The sequence below is a fragment of the Ostrea edulis genome, chromosome 8 (assembly GCF_947568905.1).
Source record: "Ostrea edulis chromosome 8, xbOstEdul1.1, whole genome shotgun sequence".
Lineage (NCBI taxonomy): Eukaryota > Metazoa > Mollusca > Bivalvia > Ostreida > Ostreidae > Ostrea > Ostrea edulis.
The window spans coordinates 35,885,049-35,909,088 of record NC_079171.1 but is presented as its reverse complement, the minus strand read 5'-3'; the positions used below and the strand labels follow the sequence as shown (position 1 = coordinate 35,909,088).

General features: G+C 36.4%; 1 protein-coding gene across 4 annotated transcripts; it reads right to left on the bottom strand.

The window, feature by feature from the left end:
- Window positions 1-214: 214 nt before the first annotated feature.
- On the bottom strand, window positions 215-23,837 carry LOC125662588 (uncharacterized). Of its 4 annotated transcripts, none has more exons than XM_056145960.1 (5): window positions 23,701-23,837; window positions 10,614-10,708; window positions 2,734-3,015; window positions 1,878-2,091; window positions 215-1,706 (listed from the first exon to the last, which is right to left on the bottom strand). In XM_056145960.1, exons 2-5 carry the CDS (start codon window positions 10,624-10,626, stop codon window positions 1,340-1,342), a joined length of 876 nt encoding a protein of 291 aa, XP_056001935.1. In that variant the 5' UTR covers window positions 10,627-10,708; window positions 23,701-23,837; the 3' UTR covers window positions 215-1,339. The 4 variants fall into 4 exon arrangements, with proteins under 4 accessions (XP_056001935.1, XP_056001937.1, XP_056001933.1 ...); XM_056145962.1 differs by having other exon boundaries at window positions 1,867-2,091; window positions 23,701-23,799; XM_056145958.1 differs by lacking the exon at window positions 23,701-23,837 and adding an exon at window positions 10,811-12,114.
- Window positions 23,838-24,040: the final 203 nt, after the last annotated feature.

Sequence of the window (24,040 nt, the reverse complement as noted above, 5' to 3'; positions counted from 1 at the left end):
TCTCGAGCGGGACGTTAAATAATATATCACCAACAAAAGGACTCGGAGAAGAGATCAACAAATTTGATTAGTTCCGTCAATATTCAAATGTCTTCAAAACGATAACAATAAAATGTGTAAGGTCTCAGAGAGGAGCCTAACATATGTAATTAGTTCCTTTATACTTAGAAAAGTCCCTTACATAGTTGGTGAAGGATAAAGAAAGAAAATGAACCGATGTTTTATTATTTATTGCTCATATAAAACAGTGTATTAAAATGTGAATATTCTATACGATACATCTTATAATATGAGGATTTTTACAGGATATTTCCTCAGCACTATAAATCAGAACAGAACAAGGATATGATTCAATTTTTCATGTGAAGACGGGGCAATGTCATAAATATTATGATAGGTATACAATAAAACTCTACAAACGTATATTATGAAGGCGGAAGTTAACTATTTCCGGTATGGAATTATGGGTACTCCCGCAGGGGAGCTACGACAACTACCAGTTGTAATTCCTGAAGACCGCAAGACACCCATAGCATGCATTTTATATGACCTCACAATCGCCTATGGATTTTAATAGCTTCATGCATTTGCGAAAATGATTGAAATTAAAACAAACAAGGTAATGTATGATCCAAGAATGGCTTGTTTCTTACTGGTCAACCAACTATAGCAAGCAGGACGCAGTTTGCAGCCATTGTAATACATTACTACAAACGCTAACTATACATATCTGTAATGGTGCGAAAAGATCTTTTATAATCAGTTTGTAGGGTCCAAGCAATTTTCAAATGAAAGATTAAACCCCGCAATCAAATGCTATTCTAGACATGTACGCGAATTCATTGAATTTCGTTGTAGGTTATTCCACAGGGTGTTTTGTTTATCTCCGGAAGTGAATCCGAGTACTATCACTAAGTGATAGTAATATTAATGAATAATTAATATTTGGAGGTATGGTTGCAATGCAAGGCTGTTAAAACTGGCTATAAAAACCGATGAACATTTCGAAGTTCCTTCACGGTTCCTGGTGGTTGTCATATACCCCCGCGCGGAGGAAACAAATAAATATCATTGTGCATGAAATAAATAAGACTGGATTTACGTGCGTGCAATGAAGGGGACATTAGAGTAAATAGAATAAACTGTCAGATACGGTTTGTTATGGACCACGTGGTTCGCAGACAACACACAGATACCCTGATTAATATCGTCAGTCTTTCGAAATTGCGAAAAATCAAATTGTGGCAATTGTTTAGCGGAAAATACTACTTCCCTTAATCATTGTCTTTCACTTATATTCTATTATAACTACCACTCCTGGATCATTGAACAGAATTCCTCAATAACCTAGCCACCTGTCATCCGCTACCGTGTATTGTAACGACCTTGTATCTCGGTCTCTCTCACGTTTAAACCGCTGATCGAAGCTATTGGTGTACGCTTTTTGAAGCATTTCCTGGCTTCGAGCACGTTTACATCGCGGGTCATAGTGTGAATATGTTCCTTCCTGTCTATCTGGTTCTCTCTCGCGCTTGAAACGTTGGTCCAAGCTGTTGAAGTATGATGCTCCAGATCTTTCCGGTTCTGTTGTGCGTTTGAGGCGTTGATCAGAGCTGTGAGAGGACGCCGATGCGCTAAGCGTCGGGGAATTACTCTGCCGGAAGTAGTCATAAACTGTTGTCGAGCCCGATTGTAGTGATCGCAAGCTGCAAATAAAATGAATATTCAATGGTAGCAAATTTGTGCTATGATTTATATTGGCTATATCCTGCAAACATCAGGAACATATTATTTTTAAATTCTAAATCCAAAGGTACATGTATGTACATTGATTGACTACTACAAAATAGACAAAATTTAACTAACATAATAAATACCTGTCCACTGCTCGCACATGCGCAGGGCGACGATCTTTTTCCTCTATTTCGTCAACTTTTTTGTTTATTATTCTGCGCATGCGAACTAAGTAAGTCAAAATGAAGACTAAACTCAGAAACATAATGGCGAGCACACACACAGTGATGACGTAGGGAGTGATGGTTCCGGATAAAGTGGCTAAAGATGAGTCTGAATTTAATGTTGATGGTAGTTCTAAAACAGAAAGCACACAACGTTGATGTTTCGTATTTACAAAGACGTCTTGGTGTAATTAATATTAATAGTCATTAATATTAAAAAAAAAAAAAAACCAATCATATCGAAATGTTCAATAAAGAACTGCTACGGTTCTGAGCACCACGCATTGGTCAATATTTGTGGTACTTCACCTGGTCATGTCCTCACAAGAGAGACAAATTATCGAATGGCACGTAGAACAAAGAAACGAAAACAAAAATAAATTTGCATATTACTTTTAAACTCGGGGAACAGTCAATATCATTTTCTAGCTCTGGTGGATTTAGGACAACTAACGATTACATGTACATGTTTTTATAGAGGGTTCATGGCGGGTGTGATCGGTCAAGAGGGGATGGTTACTTCTCTTAGGCACCGGATCCCACCTCGCTGTGTCCAGGGGTCCTTGTTTACCCTACTCGTAATTGTGTATTCTGTATGGGATTTATGAGATTGGTCACTGTTCGTTATCTTCACTTTCCATACTGGTACATACCAATGATGCTACTGGAAATTTCATTGTCGGCATATGTCTGTAGTATGTCTGAAGTAACTAGGCCAACTACCTCTTAACAATGATCCGCCACTGGTTTGCATTTTCAAGAAACGATGACTTACCATTCATGGTGACACTAATGGGATTAACTGTTGATGAACTTCTGGATATCTCTGCCTCGAACTCGTTTCTGCTTACACACCTAGGGATGGGTTTATCCCATGATCCATTGCGGAGACAGGTCAGCCACGTGGGACCCAGCACTTTAAATGTGTTGGACAGACAGGATATTTTCACCCTCGTGCCAGGCAGTCTATTATACGTGCTCAACTGGAGTGAGTTCATGTTTGCTATTGTTATTATATTGTATTCCTTTGCCAGGACCGGACACAGATTCATTTTCTCTGAAATGAAAAATATTTTTTTTTCTCTCTAAATACACAAAATACTAAATATGAAAGAAATATCTTATAAAGTATTCTTAAAAATGTAAACTTCTTAAATTTTTAACTTGAGTGATTCAATTTTTTTTAAAAACAATTGTTGTTGTTATCAAAACATATTTTCGATAAGACATGAAAAGGTATTTCTAAAAAAAAAAAAAAAAAAAAGGCTATTTACTCTTATTTTACTTATGTGGTACACTGACGGAAGTACAAAGAAATGTAGGGAATATTTTATTTTAAAACTAATGTAAAATGGATACATGTAAGCCTCACAAAAAGATTTGAAAATACCAAAACGTTAATAACTAGAGATGAATGCCTTCGTAAGTCTGTGTAATAATTGAAATTTAACAGAAATGATTATGGAGCGGTAATTGCATTATAACATAACAAGATCACCTTGATTCTCCCTAGGAACACATACGTGCACTTTCATTCACCACTGAAACAAGCCAGGTCTTTGGACATTTAAATGCGTTCTGATATACATGTAGTGACATTTACGATTAGCTGTGTTAAGACGCCATCTACAGTGACACTGCTTTCAACAGCGATACAAAACATGATTCATGTTGCTAATTGTTAAGTTACGTATACTGTGGATTCATGGGCATGCGCGTAGCCAGGCGTACGTTTGTAAGCACAAACGTCGACATCATTTTTGCATAAAGGGGGGGGGGGGTTAAAAATATCAAAATATTCTAGGTCAATACCATAAGTGTTTCTTTTGTCTCTTTAAAGGTTTAAAATTATTTGTAGTGGGTTAGTCATACAACGATATTGGACAGATTCATTCTCATTTTTGAGTTTTTACAAGCGTTTATCCGCATTTCGTGCACAAACAGAACAGACCTCGAATATTTCTGCGTAACAAATTTTATAAAGTGTACGAAAAATGCGTTCAGGAGGGTCGAATATACACATCGATATCGTCTAAAATTTACCAGCCTTAAGACACACCCCCCCCCCCCCCCCCCCCGCCTACTCGGGTACTCTGGCTTAGCCCCTGATGGGATTTCGTACAGATTTAGTTTACGTCACCCTATTCCACGGATTTCACAACAACAACGACAATTTACAGAAACACCATGTTCAGGACATCACACGCCAACAAAACTATCGTATTGCATTTCGCGAAAATTAAACTTCGTGTATCAGTGTAATACCACCATATAACCTCAATAATAGCGCGTTTCTTGAAACAAACACATCGATAAAACCAAACACACAAAGAAAAAGCAAACACGTAAACACTTCAACAATTGGTTTTGCGGACGCTTCGAACATTAAGTAAAACCCACAAGTCTGAGACTCTTTTCACAAAAACGGGGTTAAGATGTCAAATATTGAAAACACTGTAACTCATTTATAGTTCCGAAGAAATAAACGAGATAGAGGATAAATCAATATATTCGTGGTCAGGGCACATTGCAACGCGGTTAATTGGATATTAGAGATTGCATTTTAGTCATAAGCTTTTTTTTTTTTATACAAGGGCCATTGAATTATTCGTATGTTGTTTTTACCTCCTATTCGATAATTCTTAACTTATATCGTGACGTCACCACATGTACTTTAAGTTTTACCAACTCGAACTATTCAAACCGCTCATGGCTTTAGAATAAGGGTAATTCATTTATCCCGCTCGAACGTATCTACTAGATCCGCAATTTTCACTTCTTGATATCGAGCATGTAGCGAAAGGGTCATCACTAATATTTTTACGTCCATGGTTTGATATTGATGTGTGTGCGCTCGAACCCATGATCCCGTAGAAAACATTTTAACCACTGATCAACCCGACTGGAAATGTGAGTAATATTGTACAAATAATCATTTGTAGCTTTCCAGTACATTTATGCGCCAAAATTGAAATAATACAATCTTTCAACCTGTTTTGTAAGGAATTTGTATTTTAACACATGACAGCCCCGGTAATTGGATGAAGATGGATAGGAAGAGGGCACGTCTACTTTCACAGATCAATGAAACTGTTATAAATCTAGCATGTAAAGGAGAATGCACGGGCGATGGGTCGACCACAATCGGTCATTTTAAATGTGCTATCTGACTTAACATGATCAATCAACTGGTGTACCAACTACACAGCGAAATGACATTCTAACGACAGAGTGATTTCTGTGTAACAGAATTCAAAGTTTGTATTCCAGGATTGCATATTAATCTTTGTATATAGTTAACTGATCCGTATTAGAGCAATATAAAGATCTAAGTAAAGAACGAGTGGTGGAATATTTCACACCTACAAGTACAATTTACCTACTCCACCCCTATATTATCCTTGTAGAAGTCATACATAGATGCCATATGAGGGAATGATATTATATCATCTAAAAATGTCAATTTAGAAAAATCCTTCTCAAAATAACACAATTATAATGTTACAGATATGATTCAAATAGTGGAGAAATTTCTAATATACCGGTCCCCAATATCACGCGACTGTGCATGAGCAGTTATTTCCCTTACCGTTGCTAAGCGGACTGTACACACGGTCATTTGCATTTTCGCCTCAGATACTGTGACGTGAAACTCGTCAATGCTTCGTGCAATAAAACTGATTAAAATGCCAAGCGGCGTTTGAGCGTAATTAAGCGGGGGTTGGTGGCAGCCCACGACAAGTCAAGCTGACGTACGAGTTAACTACATATAGATTTTAAAAATGATATTAATAAAAGCAAGAATGTTGGGGGGGCAGCCACCATTTCGAAATGCCTATAGGCTAAAATGTCGATGACAACGTTTTTAAAAGTTGCATCTTTCCCAATGCCGCATTTGCTCAAATATTTGTCGTAAATAGGGAGAATCAATATCCTTTCTCAATCCCAGATGGGTAAAGTTTCTATCAACAACAGTGAGTTGAATATTTAAGAGAATTACGTAAGATAACGCACGCGTGGCAATTTCCTAAACAACAGATTATATCTATTATGGAATATAAACCTTGCGTCTTTTTTGCTTTCTGTTTTATTTCGAATTTTAAAAACTGTGCTTAAAAACAGGTTTTTAAAATTCATTTTACGACAGGAATTCAAATTTGGGCTTAATTTTTGCGATTGTTTACCGACCGCGTGAGTGATCATATATATACTGTATGTAACCGCTTTGGGTGGATGCAAATGCAAATAATATGTTCTTTTTGTATCACAGGGATTAAGCCCGTTTGGGCCCGAACTCAGTGAGACATGTACCATAAATATAGAAAGGGGTCTAACTCTGACCCAGATAGAAATCTACCTACTCGCCTCTAATGCCTAAAAATCAGACACTAGATGTGATATGCGTAGATTAATGTTTTAACTACTTGCATGCCGAATTTCAAGCCACAAGTTCTAACATATAACAGAGATAGACGTCATCGTTCTCTCGATTTCAACTGTTTATTTTTACAAGGTCATTGACCGGTCCAGGTCACCGGTTGGTTTATCCCCTATGACAGCAGCGAAATTCTGACTAGTTTGGAAGATTTCGGACCCATCAATCAAAATTTCACATCACATATTCGCTACTTACTTCCTCATACTTTAATAAAGTTCTCTAGTTTCGCCGTTTCTGGGTTGCTTATTTTACAAAACATCAACTCCTGACTCTAACTGCCATTTTGAGAAACGCGCTACAGCCCCGAAATACCTAAAACTTCAAAGAAGGGGGAAATGGGTGAAAATAATCTAAATGAAATAAAATAAGCAAAAACAAAAAATTAAGAAAGCTAAAAAATAGTGTTCAATTTCCTTCTCTAGTTGCAATATCACAAGAATAATGTTTTGATCAATTTTAAGGTATCTGAGATTTTAAATATATCGGGTATATAGTGCTTTCATGAAAATGGCAGATCTTGTCAACAGTTGATGCTGCTGAGGAAAAAACGAGTCATGTAACGTCTACACGAAGAACATTATTAAAATATGAGGAAGTAAGTATTAATGTATGAGGAAGTAAGTATTAATGTATGAGGAAGTAAGTATTAATGTATGAGGAAGTAAGTAGCGTATATCTAATGTGAAATTTTAATTGATGGATCGGAAATTACACATATATCACACCCAGTTTCTGATTCTTTAGGCATTTGAAGCGAGTAGGTAGTTTTCCATCTGGGTCAGAGTTAGACCCCTTTCTATATTTATGGTATCACAGATTCAGGCCCAAACGGGCTTTGTCCCTCTGCTTTGTATATATCATAACGAAGACTGACCATGTTCACGCCTTCTCTGAGTAATTCTTTCTTCTTGTTTCGTTTTTATTATTTGATTATTTCTATGTCTTTTCAAAATCCTAGGAGTACAATTAATATATTAACGATGTGCATCTTCAAAATGTCACTTGTTCAATAGACTCCATTCAGTAGAGGGGAAACATTTAATTGTGTATTGAATATGATCGAAACTTGACAAACCACACACTTTTTATTGATTTACTAGAGGCTTTAGCATGGCGGGGTTAAATTTGAATAACAGGGGGGGGGGGGGTTGTAAGAAGATGATGGAAACATAGAAGGTATCTCTATAATGTCTAGACCCCTCATAGACTGACGTCCACCGAGAGCATCAAATAATAATACAATCTATTGATTTACATCGCAACTTCTCTGGTCATTGTAATGCTCTTTATTTGCAAATACAATCTGTCATTAGGTTGAACGTAGTCTGGTGTGTTTCATCTTAATAGTTAAGTCACTCGTGACTACGGATTACTCCGTTTTTCTTGGTCAAGATATAAGGTCCACGGTGGGTGTAACCGATCAATAGGGGATATTTACTCATAGACACCTGATCCAACATCGGGTGTTACCAGAGGACAGTGTTTGTCCTACTTCTTCATATCATTTATAAGATTGATCACCGTTCGTTAAAGACATAATTTTAAGTTAACACCCCCAAAATGTAAGCTGCCTGTCAATCAAACATTTAACAATATACATGTATCTCAGGTGGAGTGACATCAGCAGACACTGTGGTCTGGAGCTACCCCAGAGAGGTGTTTTCATACAATGTAACATTAACAGCCAGTACTTACAGACATTCTTTAGATTTTGAGGAAGCCCAGTATATCTGAGTTTTGATTGCATTGACCTGTCCACAACTGCTATTTTCTCCCATTTGAAAACGAGCCCCGAACAACGCAATTTCAATATAATTGTAACCCCCCCCCCCCCCACTATGTACATGTATTATAAATTACACAATCAGAAATCAAACAATAATTTGCACAATACTTTCTAAAACCTGTAACTTATTGAAATAATTTATGTCATCAATTTATGATACCTCTATATTTATAACAGAAATTATTCATTGAGTCAATGACTGAGAGAGAGAGAGAGAGAGAGAGAGAGAGAGAGAGAGAGGTGTAGAATGTATGTCAGCTACCCTTAGGCATACAACCATTATTCAAACACTGACTACAGAAACTCTACAGGGGTCCCTGAGACAGGTTCTGTGTATACCAAAACTATATATTAAAAAAAAGCATGGACATGTAGATTTCTACCATGTTCTGTCTCTGTGTATTTCTTTGAGTGCCATGGGATATAGCAATTAACACCTTGGTAGACCCTGGCCACTCAAGGTAAATACCATCTGTTTAGATTAGGCTCGGCCTACATTTTCACTGACCGTATGGTCATAAGATGGGTCTTTAACTTCTTTTCCATATTGAGTATTATTGTATTGTAATGTATCCATTTTTTGACAACAAATGAAACAATTATGTTCTTTAAAATATTTCCAACACCTGTATGTCGAAGACAAAAACATCTTCATTTTTAAGATACATACGCATGAAAACAAACAGCTGTAATCTATATGCTACAAGCCGTAAATAAAATAAATGTGAACACATTACTTAATTAGGTATATAGCATGACAATGGTACGGTAATTTATTCAAATAAACACACAATGTACAGTGCATGTAAATGATGGCAATGTAACATAAGTATATTAAGAGAACGGTTAGCAGCTGTCTCCCTTTATTATCATTATTTATGCTGTACTATTGTCTCACTGACTGGTTTGTACTGAGTAGTCAATTAGCACTGAATGCAATTCAAGTTAATACTGTGACCTTTTTCTGAAACTGCCTTAAGTATCTCTATTGATTTTCTAGAAAATCCGTGCATTAAGTATGTTCGCTCTTTGGTCAGTAAAACTGAATAAAATCGATTCTACATGTAACTATGGCACACTTAATAGTGGTCCCTGTCGCATGCCAAGAAATCCACAAAATTGTATTGTGTATAGTACGTAACCTGTGTACATCTCGGCTGTCTCATGCTTTCCTGGAAAGGGGAATACTTATTTTGAAAGAACCAAGGTGCCCGCTATTCAAAAAAGTATATATTTTAAAACTATCTCGCCCTGTGTGTGTACAATGCCATACCGGAAGTCGAACACCATGAATTGAAATGAACATACTGGACTGAGCCAGACGACGTAGAAAAAAACCTGTATGATTTATATATGCAGGCTATCAACTAGATATAAGATATAAGCCAATTTGTGCGACTACTACATTTATTATTATATGTATCAATTGCAAAAAACCTAATTTTTGACCCCAAAAACAATACCTGCAATATTTTTTGTTTTTCTTAAATGTATGGTTCTTTTCATGTAGCAGTCGTGGTTTATCAGGGATGACATCCTTCGCTTCGTGATCGGGAATGCCCTAATCGTACCTTGGCCATGTTATAAAATAGCGGCAATGTTTACTCCTTAACCAAACGGATCCAGGTTACCAAAGGTCCTCAGTACCTCTTGATTGCCCTAAGTGGTGAATAAATAGGGCGGTCCTTCGGATGAGACCGCAAAATCCGATGCCCCATGTCGTCGCAGGTGTAAAACGATAAAGATCCCTCCCTGCCCAATAGTCTAAATTTTGCCGCCCTTCACCCGTAGTAGTGACGCTTCCATATGAGTGAAAAATTCTCGTTAAACAAAATAAAACCAACCAGCCAAACGCTCGGCATTTACAATTAAGGGTCGCGGGTCGTCTTAAATATCGCGTTAGGCGTTGGCATGATAAAGAACCCTCTTTGCCACGGTCCAGAGCGCTAAGTTTGTGTCTCTCTACCTAAAGCTGTTGACGTCTCAAAATGAGTGGATCTTGAATATGGATTTGAAACAAATAATTTTATCTAGTATATAAATATATAATGTTTTGTGTGATGTAAGTATATACTTAAATTTGTCACAACACTGTTGTCTAATGAGCATTGGATTATATATACATAACAAGACCAGAGTGTTCACGACCTGTGTGACTGGTCAACAGGGTATTCTTACTCCTCCTAGACAACTGACCCCGCCTTTGGCGTTTCCTGGGACCCGTGTTTGCTCTACTATAAATTATGATTTTTAAGGGGTTTATGAGATTGATCACTGTTCGTTATCTTCACCTCGTCATCGAATAAACCCCATTGTAGTTTTCAATATCGATGAAAATATGGATAACTCTGCTCTGAAGACCTACGTTGTACATTTATATGTAAGTTGACATAAACTTATATTAAAAAAAAATTATCATGTCAGTACTTACTTTGAGATGTCATGTTTTATCCACAATTTATTTATGATCGAGAAGAGAGCGAATCCTCAGGTAAACAGTGTATTGGTTGTCTTTCACCTCATATCCTTAAACAATGAAACATCCGTTAGAAATATGAACAGCAGTAAGTCAGGACGACAAATAAACGAAAACCGCCAATCACCAATCCTCCAGGAATATCAACACACCTCGATTCAACGGAGATTAATATTTTCCCCCTAGTCTTGTCATTAGGAAGTAATTTACAGTAGCGTGTATCAAAATATAAATGATGCACGTTATGAAATTTTTGAGAGAAGTCTTCAGTTTTCCTGAAGGTGGTCAGATGTTTAAACCGCAATGAAATGGAAGACCCAAAAACGAAAATTTGTTTCTGACAGCCGCACATTAATATATCACGTTATGCATCACAAGCATTGTGCATAAATTATCATTTCTGAGTATTTTCTCATGGACATTTTTAAAACCGCCTTGTCTATTTTTGTAGTGAGAGATTAGCATTGTTTCTAAAGAATGCGTGGTCAAATAAAGAAAAAAACTAATGCATTTATCATGATAGAAAATGTATGATTCATACATAAAAAAAAATTCCTCTCAGCGTAACGTGATTTATCACTTAATATTTACATTAAGAGACTGACTTAAAATCAATAAAAATGTTGGTGACATGCATCATAGATGGGTCGGAGCTACGACCTAGGATAAATGTACCTGTGTAAAGCTTACAGTCAGTTAATAAGCTCTTAACTTGAGAAAATTCGGCCTTACCTTAACTATGTTGTACCAGAGAGAATTCCATCAGATATTTTGCGATGCATACTAATCATGTTCGTTTATCAAATATGGTGCATAAAGTATTTCCTTGATGAAAATCTAATTAGATTAATCAGGCGTGCAGAGGGCTATGTGTGTCATAGCGACACGGACGACGGAAGCTCTCAATTCCTAGCTAGAATTTCCATACTCCAGTACACAAAGAGAAAATTGAAACTTTACGTCAACGTGTTTTACATTATAAAAATGAATTATATAGGCCTACATTTTTATCGATATTTGATTAGCCTCCCCCGCATTTGATTGATCGATACAGATCAATCACTCTCCTTAAGAGTACATTCGATTTTGTTTACATTCGATATTTAAAAAAAACCCAAATGAATTAATTGTCTCATTTTACTGTTTCACGATAAGTTCTAAACTTGGCCTTTTCACAAAGTACAGATCCTTTTTTTAATTAGTGTTGTTTTGATTTTCCCGTATTTGTACATATTAACGAAATGTACTTATTTGTATAAGTGAATAGCCGTAAGTTGTCCCTATGGACAATTTTCACTTATTTAGAGACGTCACCAGCTTTGTGTGGGACAAGGGATACATTTCGGATTTCAAACATTTCGGTTGAGCATCACTGAAGAGATATTACTTGTCGAAATGCGCATCTCGTGCATCAAAATTGGTACCGTATAAGTTTTACATATAAGACCCATTATCTATAAAACCCATAAGCAACCGCCTTCCACATCTACTGCCCCCCCCCCCCCCTTCCTTCTTTTTCCCCACTGAGGTTCCTACCCCTGTCCACGGTCTGCTCTCGTGAGTTTAAGTCTCTAAACTTTACAAATGAGAAGCACTGATCATAATTTTCTGTCTTTCTACCCATCATCCCCCTCCCCTCCCCTCCTACTACTCTGATACCCCCCCTAATATTTCTCGTTTCTGGTGTACCAAGATGTTTACGCTCATTTATCCTGGGGCTGTTTTTTCACGCATCACACAGCTTGTTTATGACAGGAATTTTCCAATGCCAAACAAATTAGATGCACTCTTTTGTGACCCTGATAACAGCCTGAATATAATTCTGCTCATACCTTAACCTTTACCGTAGTTATGTTGGCAACAATAGAAAAGTTTAGCCGATTTTTTATGCTATTTCAACAAATAAAAAAAAACTAACAAATGGATCGCATAATTTAGATATAAGAAAAGATATAGAGATAAACAAGAGGCTTTTGGGCTTTAATGGTCGCCGTGCAGTAGCATGCAACAACACCATCATCTTTAAGAATAAAAAAGAAATGCCCAACCTTCGAGATTCAGATTTTTTCTAATATATGTCTAAGAGTAAAAGAGTAATAAAACCACCTCCTGTGTTATCGCTACATGATCGCCGCCGCTGTCTGGAGCCCGGAAACTGGTGTCACGAATTCCGAAAGTGTTGTAGAAGAATTCACGCCTTTCAAAGCTATGTACAATTTCGTCACATCGTGCCAAAATAAAGAAGTCTTTACTTGTTTCGTTACTCTTCTGTCTGAATCCCCTGATGCCTGGGTAAGCGGTTTATAAATCTTAGAAGAGATTTACATGTTCTTCGTCAACATGTAATGTATAGAATATTTATTTACATTCTAAAAACGTATATAAATTTTCATTATCTACCGTCCCGTTTGGATCCGGGTTTGAATAGGTCCTCAGTACCCCCTTGCTGGTAAATTGGGCGGTCCTTCGGATGAGACCGCACAGACCGAGGTCCCGTGTCACACCAGGTGTGGCACGATGAAGACCCCCCCCCCCCCCCTGCTCAAAGGCCATAAGCGGCGAGCATAGGCCTAAATTTTGTAGCCCTTCACCGACAGTGGTGACGTCTCCATTTGACTGAAAGATTCTCAAGAGGGACGTTAAACAATTATATTCAATCAATCAATCATTAACTACCCATTTTGGTCCGCTCTAAAATCTGAACCCCTAACCACATGTTGCGGTAGCTTAGTGGTAGATCGTTCGCGTCGTTATCGGAAGGCTGCGAGTTCGAGCCCGCTCGTGTCATGGCCGCGTCAAACATAAGATGTATACATAAGCACAATTAGAGTGATTGTATTTTTGAAGTGAAAATCACAGGTCTTTCGGATATGACCTTAAAAACGGAGGTCTCCTGTTCACAATACGCAGGAGTAAATGATAGTGAGTCAATACTACTGTACAAAATTATCCGGATCCTGTCCTAGAACCTGACTTCTGCAAGGTGAACAAAGGAGAAAAGATTTATAAGAATTAATGCATTTTTACTAGAGATATGGAATATAAAGCCCCACATTAACACACAATCTCTTGACCAGGGTTCATGAATTTCACAATTTCGGTAAAGGATTCTCTTCAACTCAGGAGAAGAAAGACTTTTAGGTCACGTGATACACTCGAGTGCCTTGTTTTCATTGATCTGAGTCCGCCGTCGTCCGTTAACAAATGAATATCTGATATTTTTTTTGATAACCACCATATCAATTCTTTTCAAATTTGGTATCAAACATCTTTAGGACAACGGGGACATATAATGTAAATTTCAGAATTCCTGGAGTCGTAGGTATGGTGCAAAACTGCATTAAATTAACCAATTTTCAAAAAACAAAATATCTACAACTCACATCTGTAAGAAAAAGCGAATGCACAGTGATAGAGAGCAGGAATGCGTCTACCAAAATTGTAAATTCCATGATACTGGGGTTATAGGTTCTGAGTCCAGAGCGGAGCCAAACTTGGTATATAGTTTTTACATCCAAAACATTAGAATGATATTTTCTTTAATATTAATATTTAGAAGGGACAGGTCTTATACCAAAGTTGTAAATTTCATTATCCGATTGGTTGGGAATTTTTAATACAAGGGTGGGGCCAAATAGTTATAATGATTAAATCTGTTTGTCATTTGAAAGTCTTCTTAAATTCTGTTAATACTATATGTATATAAAACTAAATGCATATTTTGGAGAAGCATACAGGGATGAACAGCATGTACCAAAATTGTGAATTTCGCACCCCATTGTTCTGACTTTAGGGAAGGGGGGGGGGTCCAAAACAGCCATATATAACATTTATTAAGGAACGTATTTCAGCGGTTTGGAGAATCTCGTTTTATATTGTTGATTATCAGAATCTAGCTTAGATATATACAGAACAGGAAAATTATAGCCTTTGGACCTCGCAATACTTTTTAACTAATGGTCGCCTGACCGACAGAATCTGTGATATCTTGTTCAAGAGATAATGCATTGTAACTACATGTGCCGTATAGAGGGCCGTTTACCTATTTTATGAAATATAGATGCCATGAAATAGGACGCACACTAAATCTTCCAAGTTGACATCAGTTTGCAGTTCATTTAGGAAATTAACAACGCTTAAAATATATACTGCTGTGTTATCAAACTGAAAGTGAAAAGTCACGATGTCCCATTCAAAATAAAACAATTACTCTCTGTAAGATAAACCACTGAATGAATGACTGAAATCATGAACATAAAGGGGGGTAACATGATATCACAGAAATGCATTTATTTCATCAAGTGTCATTTAATTTTGGTGTCGGAAATATTTAGCAGATATTTCTAAAATTATAGAATTTGAAATCTTCATTTTGGGGTATAATGCAAATTAACAAATGTGTCATTTATATGGTTAAGAATTTTGAGACTTTCAATTTTGGCGGATTTTTCTCATCCGCATTTCCAGCGCGCCACAAATATCAAATAAGAGATTTTCATTCCATAGTGCTGGGATTTGACAGTTTGTAACAAGGGCACCAATCACAAACGTTCTTTTTCGCAGTTTTTAATATTTCAAATATTTTGTTTCCATTAGGAAATCACAAACAGACATCGTAAAGTTCTGTATGGTAGATATTTGCTGCACGATCTACTGAATAAGTTTTATAAAAACATTTATTTATAAAAGTCCCTTTCGATAATGTTTCACTCATATTGAAGACGTCACCATTGCCGGTGAAGGGCTGCAAAATTTAGGCCTCTGTTCAGCGCTCACGTCCTTTGAGCAAGGAGGAAACCTGTTTACTACATTCAGTCACCTCTTACGAAAAGCAAGGGGTACTGAGGACCTATTCTAACCCGGATCCTCACGGATAGAATATTACTGCTGGTATAATTTCATTTATATATATATATATATATATATATATATATATATATATATATATATATCAAACATATACCATTGTAATGAATCCAGTGGGGATCCTGCTCAGAGGCCGTAAGCGCCGAGTAGTATAGGCCTACGTTTTGAAGTCCTTCACGGGACGAGTGAAAAATTCTCGAGCGGGACGTTAAACAATATACAACCAACCGACCATTAGTGATGAATCATTTCAAAGGGTTTGAAATGGCATGTTTTTCAATAAAGTCATTCTTATTCACTAACATTACCAGAGATGACCTGTAAATTCCATTTAATTCATTTTTTTTATTAGCATAAACATTTACATATCTAAATTGTTACTGACGTTTATGTGTTTTATAGATACTTTCTGTTGGGAGGATATTTACACATTGAAAACCGCCCACGTCGATCATTCATATTTCACATTACATCGCCTAAATCACGTGCTTCTTACTATAATCGCAGGCAGTTTGAAAATCTGAAAGGAAATAAACATTATAATTTTATAACAGTGATAACTAGGGGATGTGAAGGTGGGGGGGGGGGGGGTGGGAGGGGGGGGGGGGGAAGAATTCACGAAGAATAAGCTCGGGCAAGTTCGTCTTTTTAGCGGGATTATGTATACTAGTATATATATATATATATATTTTAAATTTCGAATCTCCCACCTAGGTATTAATACTCCAGACAATGCCCAAATATAAGCAATATACCTTTATTTAATTAAAAACGAAACGCAGTTGTATGTCGGCCGGGAAACAAAACATGCGCTTTGAGAACAGGAGACCGGAAATACCTTACACGTGACACCAACGGAAGTGCCTGTTCCTTCCTGAATCATCCGGTCGACAGGATAAACGTGAACCATACAGTGACCGACTCTCTTATTCAGAGATATTGCACTGACCTTTGAACTGACTGGCGCTATTTCATCCGGCGGAAATCAAAATCAAGGATGTTGCAAACCTTTGAACTTTTTCAATGTCTAGAATTTTAATTGAATTAAATGTGGTATATACATTGTAATTAGTAATATTGTTCAGCGATCGACAATAACAGATACTTTGTTGTTTTTAAAAACATGCTGATTCCAAACTTTTCAATTTTGACCATTTTCATCGATTTTGAATAACAACAGGGTTATGTGTAGCCGTTTAAAGTCAGGAAACTTGACTTTTTCTGTTTATCTAGAAACGATGTACATGTACCAAATTTTCGTCGTCGAATACATTTTCTTCCAACTCTCAGGTACCTCATCCAAAGCTGACTCTTCTCACCGGGTGAGATAGACCAAATGAGAACACTTCCTACTATACAAGCTTATCCACCTCTTTATGTACAAGCTTACCCACCTCCTTATATACAAGCTTATCCACTTCCTAATACAGAAGCTTATCCACCTCCTTATATACAAGCTTATCCACCTCCTTATATACAAGCTTATCCACCTCCTTATATACAAGCTTATCCACCTCCTTATATACAAGCTTACCCACCTCCTTATATACAAACTTATCCACTTCCTAATACAGAAGTTTATCCACCTCCTTATATACAAGCTTATCAACCTTATATACACGCTCATGCACCTCCTAATATACGAGCTTATCCACCTCCTAATATACAAGCTAATCCGCCTCCTAAAATACACGCTTATCCATCTCCTAATATACAAGCTTATCCACCTCATAATATGCAAGTTTATCCACCTCCTTATATACAAGCTTATCCACCTTCTTATATACACGCTTATCCACCTCCTTATGTACAAGCTTATCCACCTCCTTATATACACGCTTATCCACCTCCTTATATACAAGCTTATCCACTTCCTAATACAGAAGCCTATCCACCTCCTTATATACAAGCTTATCCATCTCCTTATATACACGCTTATCCACCTCCTTATATACAAGCTTATCCACCTCCTTATATACACGCTTATCCACCTCCTTATATACAAGCTTATCCACTTCCTAATACAGAAGCCTATCCACCTCCTTATATACAAGCTTATCCACCTGATATACAAGCTTATCCACCTCCTAATACACAAGCTTATCCGCCTCCTTATATACACGCTTTTCTACCTCCTTATAATAATGCAAGCTTATCCACCTCTTTTTATACAAGCTTATTAATTTCCTAATTATATAAGATTGCCCACTTCCTAATACACAATATTATCTTTGCTTTCCCCCTTGAAGTTTCATGGAAGACATACATATAAATTATTAGTTATTTTTTATGGTAATGACGGTGAATGAATTGCGTTTTCTTTTTCAAATTCAGGATCGTGTCTATCTAAGTTCTGTAATAGTAAACATGTTCCACATCGCAGGGCTTGCACAGTCTCGCTAGTCGATATTTAGCTATCCAGATGTAACATCTGTGGAGTGAACGTCTCCGCGAGGGACACATATTTGATAAATCAGGTCATGCAAAGATCAGTTGAAGCAATATGAAATGAAGTCGACAGCAAAAACTCAAAATATGAGGCGTGGTGGCGAAAAACCCACCTTGCGTAATATAACGCTAAGTGGTTATTATTATAATGTATCTGTATAAATATTTATACCAATCATTGCATTCGTAAGGCGAGATATTTTAGCTCTCCTTGACATTTTAATACCTACTCTGTCATAGGTTCTCTTACTGTCAAACATTTACATATTGTAGATAAGAATGCTGTTAAACCTGTATAATCCGATACCTGGTTATCCCGTTCAACTGTGAATTTTAACTGAATTTTCGTTCTTCCTTATGTACATTCACTGAATCGTTTCTCTTATATTTGATTTGAAATTAAGATTGCTTTCATCTGCGATAATGAATGAATGTTTGTTGCAAACCAGTTAGATCCAGTTTTTTTTTTAATTTACCAGCTGTCCAAGTAATCATTACCAAATATAGCCTGTCGTCAAGGTCAAAGGGTGTGTTGGCTGTTTCGTTTAACGTAACGAATGGGTCAACGATATGATATTTTAGTACTGAAATCTAGTTGATATTTTTAAAAATTTCAAAATATAAACGTTGAATTGTCAATTTCTGTTGTTTTATCGGGTGATAAAGATATCAATCATTGAAGAAAAATTTGCATAACCCGCTAATTCTGGTTATTTTAAAATTTGTCTGCAATGCTTGCTACCTTTATCACCCGATAAAGCAACAAATAAATACATTTTATTGTTTAATTGTTTCCCAACACTGTTTTATTCTACACATATTTTGTTTTCTCTCAGAACATGTCGGATTAGACATGTTTCACTGTATCGAGTTTAAGGTCGCATGTGAATGACCACATGTTATAGATAGAGCTATGAATACAAGAAATTTTAGAACAATTTAGAAATCACCATTCAAATTATTTGTCGATGGATTAGTTTTTATACAACAGTTTGTCAAAATACGAAAGAGGGCAACAGAAGAGTGGTATATCGCTACATGTAGGTCATACGTTTACATCATGTTATGTTGATGTCATCATTTTATGATGATGACATCATTTTATGTCGAGGTCATCATTTTATGTTGTGGATAACAAGTCCGATAGAAAAGGTAAAAAATTGCTAGTTATATTATTATCAGTGGTAAAGATTAGTACGTGTGCACCGTTATTGTAGTGGTTAAGTATAACTTACTTCTCGCTATTGCGACCCGAGTTCGATCCTCATGATCGACAGCGTTTGTACACGAGAGCGTATTCGGACACGTGAGGATCGGCAGCGTTTGTACACGAGAGCGTATTCAGACACGTGAGGATCGGCAGCGTTTGTACACGAGAGCGTATTCGGACACGTGAGGATCGGGAGTGTTTGTACACGAGAGCGTATTCCGAAACGTGAGGATCGGCAGTGTTTGCTTATGAGGGCGTATTCGGACACCTGAGGATCGGCAGTGTTTGCAGATGAGAGCGTATTCCGACACGTGGGTTTCCACCTGATATTCCGGTTCCCTCCCACAGCTACAATCCTCTCGCACTAATATCTCAGAAGTTACTTTGGATTGTATGACGCGCTTTAGTTTTCTTCGCCAAAATGAATAAAGTTTGAAATATGCAAATAAGTTACAGTATAGCTGAGTAATGGTAGGGAAAGTGCAAACATTTCAACTTTACACACACATACTCCCCCACAACATTGCAAATTGGTTTTACTAAACTTGAATTTTGAACAAGGTAAATGAGAAAAGTTTTTTTCTGCTATATATTAAAAAACATGTAACTGCAGCTTTGAAAAATAAATGCTGCTTGCATTCCGTTGCTTTTTTATTATTCAAGAAATTTTATAAAGTTGAATACAAATTCAGCAGGATTGACAAAAGTAACACTCAATTTCAAAAGTAAATCCCACTAGGATTAGGTCACTATTCCTTCGCTGAGCGCCTGGTATTAGAAATGAAAGTCGCGCTCTGGCGGATGTGACCTTAGAAACGGATAACGTTGGCATGAACCCTCATAACTAAGACTTTGAGCGCAAATTTGTGACATCGTGGAAATGGGATATAAGATAATATAAACAAACAGGCCCTGTACTGATTACATTCCCTTCAGTTTAAATTAAATGAACATGTAGTTAGTATTTTGTCACAAAAATGAAATGGAAATTAGAAATTACATCATACAAAAAAGTTTTAAAATACTTTCCAACGTGATGGTGCATTTCAATTAATGCTTTCATTAGTGACATCGCTTTTACTACATTAATTAACTTTTTCGTCACTGAAAGAATCGCACTTTTATAAGCGGCTTAGCACATCCATAACCATTGTAAGCTCTTTATTGTGTATAAAACTCATTTGTTACACTTTATTCTGTGATAATTTCAAATGTAGCCAGCCTTAATCAACCATTTTTTAAGAACACCCAAAACGACTTTTAGTTAAAAGTTTCACGACGTGTTATAAATCAAAAAATAAATGCATCACACTTAATACTCCGACATCTGACATATACCATCTACAGCTGCAATGTACTATTAATAGGACAGAGAGTAAAATTATCGGACAAAAATCATTAGGATGACAAACAACATTTTCTGCACCAAGTTCGCAAATTAAATTCTACTGGATGACTTTTCAGTGGTCATAAAAACGCGTTGTAATGTTTACTGGTTTGTCATTGAGGGGCATATTTTGAAAGATCATGCACTACGTTACTTCAGCAGGTCATGGTCAATTTTGGTTATTTATAGCGTGACGTTTCAGTTGTCATTCAGTGGGTTTTTCAACGACAGAGTGCTTCAATGTCGTCCGTAACACAACGTCTCGGTTGTCAGGTATTGAAGTTTTGTATAATTTATGTCGGAATAATGTACTATATGAATAGAATCCACCACCAAAATCCGGTTTTTTTTTTTTTTTTTTTTTTTTTTTTTTAGTTGGTTTTTTTTTTTTTTTTTTTTAGGTCGTTTTAAAAATGTTTTTCATGTGTGTACATTGAAAAAGTAAAGGGACGACACTCCCCATCTTGGATTTCTGGGAGGCCCTCGATTCACGGCTTATTATTAACAAATTCTACTCTCTGCCTACCGGTTTCTGACTAGATCTATGTTGGAAAAAGACCCAAGGACTTTTCCCTCTGAAGCTGAAAGTGTTCAATTGTTAACGCAGTACGGACGATGACCAATTGCAATAGGACACCCGAGTTAATCAGGTGACCTAAAACTAAATGCATATTCGTGTAAACTAGGAAGGTTTTTACCAAAATTGTAAAAAAAAACCAATTATCCCGAAATAGATGTTCCGACTCCAGGGTGAGACCAAAATTAGTATATACATGTAGTGTTATGTGTAAAACATTTAAAATCTTTATTGCTAGCGAAATGAAATGATTGGTTGATTGATTGATTGGATACTGTCTAACATCCCTTTCGAGAACATTTCACTCATATGGAACCATGCCGGTGAAGGGCTGCAAAATTTGGGACTATGCTCGGTGCTTACGGTCTTTGAGCAAGGAGGGATATTTAACATGCCACACCTACTGTGACATGGGGCCTCGGTTTTTGCGGTCTCATCCGAAGGACCGCCCCATTTAGTCGCCTCTTACGACAAGCAAGGGGCACTGATGACCTGTTCTAACCCGGATCCCCACGGTATGAAATTACATGGAGACTAAATAGATATTTAGTAAGAAGAGGTAGTCCTGTTTCAAATTATCACAGTGATCATTGTCTTAATCAATTGAAATACTTCTTTAAAATTGCTGATGTTATATAAAAACTAAATGCGTATGTGGAAAAAGCAGTGAGGGGTGTACCAACGTTTGCAACACCATGGTTCATTGCAGTTTAACATATTCATAGACATGCAGTGTTTATATAACATATAGTACTTAAAGTCTTTCATCAGTACATTAAGGGGTAATTTATGTTTTGAGAATGCATCGCTCCATACTGCTGCGCTTAATATTGCTGAATTTTGCTTAGATATGCAGACCAGGGAAATTATTCTACGTGTTATAGCCATTGGAGCTAATGCTAACTCTATCCAATTAAGGCTATTGTTCATTATGTAAATACTGCCGTGGTGATCAGTTATTGTATTTATCTTGTGTTAAATTTCCAAATTATAAAAGTGTCAGAGATTTTGAATGGAAATACTTTGCTTCGATTCACATGGATACAATGAAGTCGGGAAAGTTAATTGTATCGTTATCAATTACAATAAATCTTTCGGGTTGTAAATTTTTCACGACTAGCAGAGCATTGTGTTTAGAAGTACATCTAAGCCAATAATTCTCTGAAATGTTATGATATTCGCATTACTTTTAGCGACATTTATAACGCTATGGTTTACTACCAAACGGTTTATAGATCCGCTGGGTTTTTAAAAAAAAAGATAATTCTTCTTCTTCCATTTGCTGGCCTCCTTCAACTCATTCAATATTCTGCCAGTTTGTGAGTGTACGCATGTGGTTAAAAACAGGGTAAAACAGTCTATTTAGTGATGGAAAAGATTGTTCACTTGAGATTTGAACATCTCAAGTGATGCTGAGGTGATATCTGGAGGCAGGTTGTTCCAGTCCCGTACCGTGTTGATGAAGAATGACCATTTCCTGCAGTCCTTCCTCGCTGATGGTTATGCGAGTGTATGGTGTTGTGAATGCCGTGGTGTTCTGGTAGCCTAGCTGAAGTCTATAGCTACTTTATTGTTGATGATCTTGTACATTATAGCCATTCAGGGAAGGATCTAAACGTTTCCTGCTTAAGAAGATCCAAGACATGATGGGAGTCAATCCATGGTGTTGTCGGATCAACCTGGAGCAAACTATATAGGCAGAACAAACCAAAATGACACAAAGTCATCTTCTAATTTTAAAAACTCCCCACCAAAGAAGGGGGCGGTGTACATGTATCTCTCGGATCCGCCACTGTGTTGTATGATTTGTTTTCCACGCTGCCGGTGATTTCGTTAATTTCGTTTGAACATAATTTGATTACAAACATCTGTCATTTGTCTGCTTTGATTTAATTCAATTCAACGATTACTATGTAGTAATGATAAATAGATAGATATATGTAGAAAGATAGATAGATACATGTACATAGATATATAGATAGATATATAGATAGATACATGTACATAGATAGATAGATAGATATATAGATAGATATATAGATAGATAGATAGATAAGATACATGTATATAAATGAGAGATAGATAGATAGATAGATAGATAGATAGATAGATACATGTACATAGATAGATAGATACATGTATATAGATGAGAGATAGATAGATATATGTATATAGATGAGAGATAGATATATAGATATATGTATATAGATGGATATATAGATAGATACATGTATATAGATAGATAGATACATGTATATAGATGAGAGATAGATAGATAGAATGTAATTCACTGGAGACAGAGATACATAAGTGTTATGAAATCATTTGAATTGTAATTTATAATTATGTCTTTCGTGAAAAAAAGTTTTTGAAATAGAACTTCTATCGTAAATGTGGATTTGAAGATAAGAGTAATTATAAACAGAATACTCACACCGTTCCTAGATAAGAATGATTATGAACAGAATACTCACACCTTTCCAAGATAAGACTAATTATGAACAGAATACTCACACCGTTCCTAGATAAGAATAATTATAAACAGAATACTCACATCGTTCCTAGACTGATATTTTCCCTGTATATTACATTGTATTATGATTTATCTGTAACGTCCTGCAATAAAACCACTGACGGCGTGTTGGTTAGAATTAATTATGTGTTGTCCACACGGTATATAATCGTTTGTCTGCTCAGTAGACGGTGAAATTATTAAACCACTAATTATCAATATGCCGTTGTCTTCCATATTACTAAGTGTCATATACAATGGACAGTTGAAACAGCACCTTGTGCATAAATATATTTGTATACATTTACTATACAATCAATGGATGTTTACTAAAATGTGTCTGTAAAATGTTAACCAAACGCATGTACAATATATTATTGAG

Bases quoted from the DNA above. Each gene is read 5' to 3' on its own strand.
- LOC125662588 (XM_056145960.1), bottom strand. The intron at 2,092-2,733 runs GTAAGTCATCGT...TTTCTGTTTTAG, and splicing joins CATTAGTGTCACCATGAATG to AACTACCATCAACATTAAAT. The intron at 1,707-1,877 runs GTATTTATTATG...TTTTATTTGCAG, and splicing joins CATGTGCGAGCAGTGGACAG to CTTGCGATCACTACAATCGG.